General features: G+C 36.6%; 1 protein-coding gene across 1 annotated transcript; it reads left to right on the top strand.

Annotated features, from left to right (window-relative positions):
* Window positions 1-4,113: 4,113 nt before the first annotated feature.
* On the top strand, window positions 4,114-8,395 carry LOC107825551 (F-box protein At5g03100). The gene is made up of 3 exons (XM_016652422.2): window positions 4,114-5,146; window positions 5,605-5,769; window positions 7,837-8,395. Exons 1-3 carry the CDS (start codon window positions 4,172-4,174, stop codon window positions 8,143-8,145), a joined length of 1,449 nt encoding a protein of 482 aa, XP_016507908.1. The 5' UTR covers window positions 4,114-4,171; the 3' UTR covers window positions 8,146-8,395.
* Window positions 8,396-10,395: the final 2,000 nt, after the last annotated feature.

The raw sequence follows: 10,395 nt of genomic DNA, 5'->3' as shown, positions 1-10,395 counted from the left end.
GGAATCTAGTCCCAGCATGTATGTTGAGGGTGGGAAAAGCAGAAGCCTGAGTTTAATTTGCTTGCCTTTTAGGTGTACCCAAACACTGCTACAGGAAACTGATGCAATGTGGTGCTTGTTAATACGTGATATGATCATCCTTCTTACCAAAAAAAAGAAAAAGAAAAGTCCTGAGTACAAACATAATAAAACATTATCTCCTAATTGATGTGATAGACTTTGTCTTCAGGAGTAGCCTGAGTTGTATGGTCTTTGTGGTCAGCCAGTTAAAATTAAGTTCTTTCTTTATTTACAAACATAATAAAACATTATCTCCTAATTGAAGCATTCTTAAAATCGAACAGTACAAATGTAATATGTTACCTGAGTACTCATCCGAATAATCTGCTTGAGTGACATTAACTAATCTCAATTTAGTGACCTGTGATTGTAACTACGTTGAAGTTGATGGAGTCAGCCTCTTAAGAATTGTATCTTCAACGAGTTCGGCTAACCGCGTAGCTTTTGCTTAAATAGTGTATTTATGTTAACAAATTCAATAAATATTATAGAAAATATCGTGTTAGTTATTATGAACCTTATATAAAAAAATAAAATTTTAATTGTATACATATTCTGAAAGTATTTGTTTGATGAGTTGTAAAGTCTTTATGTAATGTTGAATTACTGTATTAAATTGTGACAAATTAATTCCTCTAGACTCTCTCAGTATCCTAGTATAGTTTGACAGACCACCCTTTTCCTTCATTTACTAAGAGACACGGAAAAGATAACTTCTCGAAACATGAAAAGTCTTGGGAACAAAGGTCTTTTCTTCTTCCATTTCTTTAATATGGTTCCATTTTAATTGAATACTAGCAATTAATCGTGTACTAACAGCGTCTCTATCTTCACAAGGTACGGATAAGCTCTTGTACACGCTACCCTTCCTAGATCTCATTTGTGGAATTATACTGGATTTGTTATTGTTGTTATTGTTTGCTAACAATTATGTACCAAGACTGATAAAACGAAAAAATTTGTAAATGTTCAAAGGATAAATTAATAAAATTCTACAAGAAATAATGAATAATATTATAAAGGAAAAGTAAATATTAGTATTTGAATACTTGCGTTGCACGTATATCCTATATGAACTATTACATAATTTATGTATTTCTTGTATTTTACTTACTTTTTAGTCTGCTTCAATAAGAATGTCATTTTCAAATCCATTAAGACTATACACCAATTAATATGGGTATCATGATAAATTATGCACTTTATTTATTATTTTTAAAGGGTGTGCAAAGTTAATAGTGAACAAGTAAAAATGAACGGAAAGGAGAGAGTACTTGAAAATCAAGTGGGGAGGCTTGAATGGTGAGGAGAAAGTACTTTTTAAAATGAACGCACAGATTGCAAGGTCATCCCGAGTGAGAACTTCTCGACCCTTCATAGGTTCCTAGTCATGGACCTTGAGATCAAGAGGAAGAGGGTGATGTATAGCCAACATAGGATCAAGTGGGGATCCTTGACGGAAGTTAAAGCGCAAGAGTTGAGGGTCAAGCTGGTGACTATGGGGGGTTGGAGGAGTAGTGGGGACGCAAGCGCTATGTGGACCACGACTGTGCAGTGCATTAGGGAAGCCGCGAGAGAGGTATTAGAGGTCTCAAAGGGTTACTCTGGTGGTCACAAGGGAGACTGGTGGTGGAATGGAGAGGTACAAGGAAAAGTGAAAACCAAGAAAGCAACATATGTGAAACTAGAGGAAAGTGTAGACGAGAAGGAGAAGACGGCGAATAAGGAGCATTATAAGTTGGCTAAGAAAGAGGCAAAGCTAGCAGTTACGGTGGCCATGACTGCAGCTTTTAGTCATTTGTACGAGGAACTCGAGGGCCGAGGTGGGGATAAGAGATTGTTCAGGTTAGCCAAGGCGCGAGAAAGGAAGGCGCATGATTTGGACCAAGTGAAGTGCATCAAGGACGAATAAGGTAGAGTTTTGTTGGATGAGGGGCTTATCAGTCGGAGATGACAGACCTACTTTCAAAGTCTCTTGAACGAGGATGGGGACATGAGCATTGTACTGGGTGATTTGAAACTCTCCGGGAGTCGTTGTGACTTTGGGTATTGTAGGCGGATTAGAGCTGATGAAGTTGAGGGGGCTATGTGTAAGATGAGCATGGACAAAGTGACCGGGCCAGATGAAATCCCAGTGGAGTTTTGGAAGAGCGCGGGCAAGGCAGGCTTGGAGTGGCTCACTAGGTTATTTAATGTAACTTTTAGAACGAATAAGATGCCCGAAGAGTGGAGGTGGAGCACGATGGTTCCTATATACAAGAACAAGGGTGATATCCAAAATTGCAATAACTATCGGGGTATCAAGCTGCTTAGCCATACTATGAAAGTCTAGGAGAGAGTGGTAAAGCTAAAGGTGAGGATGAGTGTGTGTATTTCCGAGAATCAGTTTAGGTTTATGTTGGGGCATTTGACAACAGAAGTCATCCACCTTGTTAGGAGATTGATGGAGCAGTATAGGAAAATAAAGAAGGACTTGCATATGGTGTTTATCGGCTTAGAAAGGGCGTACGATAAAGTTTCGAGGGAGATTTTGTGGAGATGTTTGGAGGCTAGAGGTGTACCTGTTGCTTACGTTAGGTTGATTAAAGATATGTATGATGGAGTAAAGATTCGAGTGAGGACGGTGAGTGGAGACTCAGACCATTTTTCGGTTATGATGGGGTTGCATCAAGGGTCGACACTCAGCCCTTTTGGAGATTGTTACACTTGTGTATGAACTTCCAACATATTAGCTCGAACTCCAACATACAAAAAATTCCAACATAATATACTGGATATTGGAGTACCGGTGTATGAACTTCCAACGTATTATGATGGACCAGTCTATTATATTGGAAGTCCAGTATATTATGTTGGGACTCAAGTATATTATGTTGTAACTCCAGTATATTATGCTAGAATATTTTTTGAATTTTGAATAGTATTTTTGTTCTGATTTATCTTTACATGAAAAGTGACTAAATTGCGATTACTTTTCGCACTATGACTATTTTTCAATGAAAGGATTACAAGAAAATACACATGACCTCACACCATAACAAAAAATGGCCCATGTTTTTAAGTTTTATCCCACCTAGCCCATATTGTACATATTTTGAAAGCACTAGCAAATTAAAAACTTGTGTTCTTACAACCATTGCTTCTAAAAGGTATGGAGTTAAATATGTGTTCTCACAACCATTGCTTCTAAAAGGTATGGAGTTAAATATGTGTTCTCATAACCATTGCTTTCACTCTTTCTTCTTCTCACATCTTCTACATATGCTTCAAGGGGCCGTCCGCCATTGCTGCTTCTTACCCTGTGTCACTTGGTTGCAATGTAAGAAAATTGAAGAGTAGAAGTTCACAATTGAAGGCCGTTCAAAGCTTTGCTTTCGAAAATAGGATTTTTTGAGTTTGTTAGTTGTTTGGATTGAGTGTTATTCCAATTGATTGAAAATATCAAAAGGAGTTCAAAATTTAAATTTGAAGTGATTTGAGTTAAATTTTAGAACTAAATAATATTGTATAATAGTGTATATGAGTATATAAACACATCCTATACACTATTATACACCTTTATACAAGCGTCTGTAGACGAACTTCTTCCACGATTTTAAGTTGAAATTCTTATTCAAAACCAGTCCAAATCTCCATTAAATGACTTTAAATTTTATATACAACCCCCTTATACTATTTCTGACAAGTCTAAATAACACCCACTCCAAATTTCTCACAAAATCAAATTCAAAATTTAAACCCACATGTTTAAACTTGTTAAAAATTTAATTTTTACCATCCAAATGGATTTGTTTTGTTGAACTAATATTTGAGTCTCAATTACTAATTTGAAAATTAACTTAAAAGGTTAAGCAATTTTTTTTAAAAATTAAATAGTAATTTCTAGAACGGAGTTGGATATTAAATCTTAATCTATTATTTTTAAGCTAGTTGGTTGTAAATTAAAATATGAGCTATAAAATTGTAAAGCAGTAACTAAGTTGCTGAAATTTTCCCATTTTCGATTTACATCTATAAATCTCGCTATTTTTTAATTTCTTCCGAAATTGCCCTTTGCAACTGTAAATATACAGTTACATTCTTCGTCTCTACTCATTGCTCTTCAAACTCCATGGAAATGCAGAGCAAAATCATGGAGAGAGGAGATCGAGACCGACTCAGTGATTTGCCCGATGCAATTCTACTTTACATCCTCTCTATGTTGCCGGAGGGAAAAGAAGTTGTGAGGACCAGCGTATTATCTCAGAGATGGCGGTTTCTTTGGAAGTCCGTTGCAGTTTCACTCAATTTCGGCGTCCCCGATTACCCCTATGATGAAAAAACCAAAAAGAAAATTCTTGCTTTCGTAGCTTCCATCAATAGAGAGCTTCATTATTGGAGGTCTTGCGAGAAAATCAAAGCATTTAGGGTTTTCCCCGTTAAATACAAAGAGTATCTTGTTAAAGATGTGGATTTTTGGGTACATTTTGCAACTAAGGTTGCTAATGTTGAAGAGTTTACACTTAAATTTTGCATTATCAATTTTCCAGATTACGTGTATAAGTTTCCTCAGTTTGCGTATAAGAATACGTCGTTAAGGAATTTGGTTTTGGGAAACTGCGGGTTAAACCCTTCTGGTAGTGTGAACTGGAGCAGTCTCGTTTCTCTTTCAATTGGGCACCTGAAATTGACGGACTGTGTCATGGAAAAAATAATATTAGGTTGCCCTAAATTGGAGAGCTTGGAACTGGATAATGTTTTGGGCATTCGTCGTTTGGTAATCAGTTCCGTGAAGCTGAGAAAGTTGATCATATTAAATGATGAAATTAATGAATATACCCAGTGGCACGATGAAAATATCCCTTCACTCGAAATATTTGCCCCGTATGTTCAAAATTTGGTACTTTCGGGGTTCTTATACGATGAGATACGCTTGCAGCAGAGCAATGTGGCTTCACTTGTCACTGCAGTCCTTAATTTAAATGTTGATTTTGTTGAATTTGAAGATGAAGAAGAGAAATTGGAGAAGGAGTGTAGATATTTGAAGGAATTTCTTCGTAGCGTTTCCCATGTCGAGAATGTTGAATTGGGTCCCTGGTGCATCAAGGTTTATTCATACTCTGGATTATTCAAAATTCAGATTTTCTTTCTGCTATTAATTCATCAGTTTAACTATGCCACTACTTAGGATAATCTGATAACTAAATTTTTAATTACTGAAGAATAAAAATCTCGTTGCCAATCTTGCTGGAAAATGGCTATTGAACAAAATCTTTTATGATGAACTGTGAGAATAAAGAGTTTGGAATGCACAGAAAAAATTTAAAATTTGGATTGATTTACAATGATCATACTCTTTAAGTCATGCGAATGGATTTCTCCAAGTGTTTAAAAATCAAACTAGATTTCCAAACCAACCTTGAACACTTTGATGTGCTTGTGGCAAAACACTTTCGTATAATCCAAGCTGTTTTTATGAATTGTTCAACATTTCTCATGTCATTTATTAGATGTGCTGCATTTCCTTGTTTTGACATATTGTGGTTTATCTATTTGGTTTATTAGTGGCTTTCCATACTGAAGCTGAAAGGGTGGCAATCTCCACCTTCAAGCTGGAAATACTTAAAACTTCTTGCAGCCTTGGAACACTTGCCTGGAATTTACAGCATTCTACAGAGTTCATCGGAGCTTGAGACGTTGGTCATTGACTGGGCCAATTACGAAACGATAGTAAGTTTCGGTTAGACCTTTATTCTTGTTACTTCATTTTTATCAAACAACTATTAGTGGAAGAAGAGGGCGATATATAAGTATATTTCTTATCTTTAGTACTTTAGGTGAAAAATCACTCGTCTTAAAAAAAATAAAAATAAATTGAACCACCTTAGTGGTATATTTGAAGATTTCCCCCCTTTGCCTTATCGTCCTTTGTCTCCTTCTTGTTTCTTTCTTCCCCCCTATTTCTTCTTCTTCTTCTTCTCCCTTCTCTTCCTCTCCACACTTTCTTGAGCCGAGGGTCTATCGGAAACAACCTCTCTATCTCTCCGGGTAGGGGTAAGGTCTGCATACACATTACCCTCCCCAGACCCCACTTGTGGGATTATACTGGGTATGTTGTTGTTGTTGTAGTGGTATATTTGAAGATTGAGGATTCTCCAATCTGTGACAAAAGTATAGGATATAACCTCTGATGTGTAAGCAAAAAGAGTCTTTCTTTATAGAAGGATTTACAATATGAAACACAACTAGCCTCAGTGCTTGATGAGCTTTACAACAATAGCTTCTTACGTGTGGAGAGAGTTGTTCCCCTGTACACTGCTTCCCAAAGAACTAAAAAGGTAAAAGTGAGGACTATTCTCAAGTGACATGTGAGCTTGCAGAAGATCTTAGGGGGAAGTTCATCTTGTTGGATTATTGGAGGTAAGCTTTGGGCTTTCTTATGAATTCAGGATGAAAGGGGCTGCCACTTATCAACCCTTAAGTGCCCCCTAGCTTCTCTTGATGTTTAGTTAAAGCTGAAAATTTTCTTCTATGGGTCCAATAGATGACTGTATCCAGCTAAAGAATCAGCCACACCTCTGGCTTCTCTGTAACAATGTGTCCCTTGAAGATTTCAACCTTTTGCCTTATTGTGAGCTGTGGAGAATATTAGTATATGTTTTCATTGGGTTGGAATTAATGGGAATTTAGAAATTATTTTAGTTCAGCTCTGTTCGCATCATTTTGCTGTGTCTTTAAGCTCAAGACTTTCAGTTTGTTCTCCCTTCTTTGAAGAATAAGAATTATTTGCATTTTTGTGTTCCTATGTGTTTGAATTTATAGCTGAAACTGTTATGAATAGACAGAACCTTTTATCTAACTTTGTCAAACATACAGTTGCAACTTCTCTCTGTGTTGTGGGATAGTAAAGCATTATTTGCATTGTTTGTATTGCTCTGTTATCATCATTTTTCTCTAGCTTCTCTTGGTAGTGAGTGAAAGCTGAAAAACTTCTTATCTGCGTCCAATAGGTGGCTCTATCCCACTAAAGAATCAGCCACACCTTGACTTCTTTACCTTGAATCAGCTCTTTAATCTCTTCAATAGTAGGTTCATAGTGCCAAGAAGGTTTTGCGACTTCCTTGACAGCATTTAAAATAAGTAAAGAATTGGCTTCCACCCAAATGTTTCTAATACCATGTTCAAGACACCATCTGGGTCTATAAGGAAGTGCAATTGCTTCAGTGATTTTGTTTGTCTGCAGCTGCCATATGTGTTTAGTTTTACCCATCAGGGTAAGTATTTCTCAATGTGGTCAAAGAAATTTCTCCAGGGAATGCGTAGTTCAAATTCTGAACTCTTCATTTGAAAGTTGGAATGCTACTTTGCAAGTATTTCAGGATCTGCTTTTTAGTCTTAAAAGTTGATCATTTCTCTTTGCTAGATCTGCTCTCAATTTATTTTCCTCAAGGAAATAGTTCAGCTTGAGTAGCTTTGACAGAAACTTCATCAAATTACTATCAGTTCTCTGAGTTGTCCAGTTCTACAGTCAACTTTGTTGTAGTTGTAGGTAAAGATGTTTAACAAGGGGTAGTAATACTCGCCTTCATGCGAGGAGATGAAGGATCAGCTTCAATGAAGCTTTCTGACATTCTATTTGTTGTTTGCATGTACCACTTTGTAACATTTGCTAAGCACTTGACATGTTCCTTGAATCTAAAAACTAATCTCCTTTTTAATTTTATCCACAATTAACTCCTTGACTTTCTACTCCATCTTAGGAGAATAACTGGTTAATATAGCGGAATTTTCCTGCAGGACCGGCTGCTAAGTTGCACAAATGAGGTTCAACAGAGCAGGAGTGTTGAGACACATAATGTTAACTGCTCATTGCTACACCTAAAGACCATCAAGATCATTAACTTTCATGGACCACTAAGTGGAAATAATCTTGTACTTCGATTGGTCAAATATTTGCTCAAGAATGCAACAGTGCTAGAAAAATTGGTCATTGTTGCCAAATTCGAAGGGAGTGATGTGCCTCGGGATTATGTTAAAGTGGAACAGGAGTTCCTAAGCTTTCCAAGATCATCTTTGCACGCTTCAGTTGTCTTTTCTTCTGGATGATCTTTGTGCCCTCTTGTTTGTATTGATTGCGACGTACTTAACAGCTGTTTTTTCATTTTGAAACTGTTTTGTTGCTGGTAGACATGGTTAGGATTTTACTTGTCAGTATCCAAGGAGTTGTTAACAGTTCTTCATGTCTAAGAAACAGTGTGTTTATTCTCTGATCATCATGTAAGAAATCTTGCTCTAAATGTTATGTAAACTTCTATTCATATTGCAGAATCATAATCATGTTTTTACACTATGAAAATTTAAGGTTGAAAGTAGTATTTCATGAATCATTACGTGACCAAGGGTTTGTTTTTATTGGCCTATGTTACTAACACAACTACACAAACATAAGAAAAGGGCAGAATTTTGGATTTCTTTTTTTGAAAATGAACTGCAATAGACTAGTACTTCGAGGTATGATGAGCTGAATGCCATGAATTCCAGCCACATGAAGATCCTGCATTAGCAATAACTTATAGAATTAAGACAATGCTAAGTGCTAACTGTTGAGTACAACTTGGGTCGGATATGATGATGAGAAATCCATTAAGAGAAAGCTTGAGTTTGCCAAGGATATGGGTATTGAGCATGTCTTCTTACGAGAACCTATATGAAGATTAGGAAAAACAAATTACCATCAATTGTGATGCTGATATGAGATGGTTTACTTGGAAAATTGTGCATTTGTCTATGTCACATTCAGCTAATCTTGGCTAAATGATTCTTCTCTCGTTAAAATGGAACGTTTTACATATTCTCATCAGCTCTTCTGCAACGAATCATTCTTACCCTTTAGTTCACCTTGCAAATGTGCAATGCCCTCGTGACACTCACTCGGGGGTATATAATGACGGTCAGTACGAGGAAGAAGGACAACAATATTTGGGGTGACATAGGGAAAAGGTATTAATGAAACTTTTGACTTTGTTAGTCAGGCTAGTCGTTTATTAAATATCCAATTGTGTTTGTTATAGAGACGTCAACGCGGTTTATCTGCTGCCTGCTATCGTTGCCCATACCTCATGGTCAGCCAATGGAGAGAGGGATGTACCTAGCAATTGTACCACTGTTACAAATTATTTAGAGCAAAAACAAGGTTCAGAAGCTACTTTTACTTGGACTTGAAAGTTCAGGAAAAAGCACTATTTTCAAACAGGTATTACCTTTATCGATCTGTCTAAGTTGTCTTTTGCATACGGCTTGCTAGAAGAAATGTTTGTTCTTCATTTACTTTTTTGTAGCTGAAGTCAAGCTTCTATATATGGCATCCCTTAGAAATTTTCCTGACAATTTCTGCCATGTTTCTGCATATGTATTAATGTTCGAAATGTCAGTATACAGCTTGCTCATTTGTCTGCTCTTTTTCATTTGTTTAAGGAAATAGAAACTGCTTGATTGTTACATTTCATTTGCTGCTAGTAAATTTTTTGCATCATTGGATTGTTTTCTCTGCTGCTTATTGTTATTCCCTGCTTTTTACCTTTCCTGAGCCTTTTTTTCCTCTTTACCTTTGCATCTTTTTTTGAGGCGAGAGTCTACCGGAAACAACCTCTCTGCTTTCTCTGGGTAGGGGTAAGGACTGCGTACACACTACCCTCCCCAGACCCCACATGTGGGATTTCACTGGGTTTGTTGTTGTTGTATTGGATTGTTTTCTCTGCTTCAGAAAGTTCCTTCTAAACAAAAACATACAACAAAGTGTAAGAACAGAAAATGTTATTCAGTCATATTATGGTAACCTTTGATATAAGCTATGCATAGATGAAATAATCATAGAGTTGTTTTCTCCCTCCATCCCTATTTGTATAACTTATTCCATCTTGGAATGTCCCAAGGCATTCATTATTCCTGTAATAATATTATTCTACACACTTCATGAATTCAAAATATTTTTACTATTCGAATTTTAAACTTTGATGTGATGTTCTTGTTCGTACTAACTTTTCAACCATTATTTTAATGGTTTGTTCCGGTTCCATTATATAAAGTCAAATTAACATCTGGAACTTCATGTCCAGTCAAATGCCGTTATATATAATGGGATGGAAGAAGTATCATCAATGAGAAGAAGCTGAGGCTTGGACTAAATATTGAAATCCCTCATTAGTGCGCAACACTGGATGGATGTCTTCCGAATCTAGAGCCTCTTACTGTCCTTCTTGTAGGAGACAATTCAGCATAAGGTTAGATGGTCCACTTCCTGATAAAGAGTTTAAAGCTTCTTTCCAACCAAAATAATGCTAGCACAAGGTTAGGGGT

The sequence above is a fragment of the Nicotiana tabacum genome, chromosome 15, assembly GCF_000715075.1.
Source record: "Nicotiana tabacum cultivar K326 chromosome 15, ASM71507v2, whole genome shotgun sequence".
Classification (NCBI taxonomy): domain Eukaryota; kingdom Viridiplantae; phylum Streptophyta; class Magnoliopsida; order Solanales; family Solanaceae; genus Nicotiana; species Nicotiana tabacum.
This window is presented reverse-complemented; position numbering and strand designations above follow the sequence as displayed.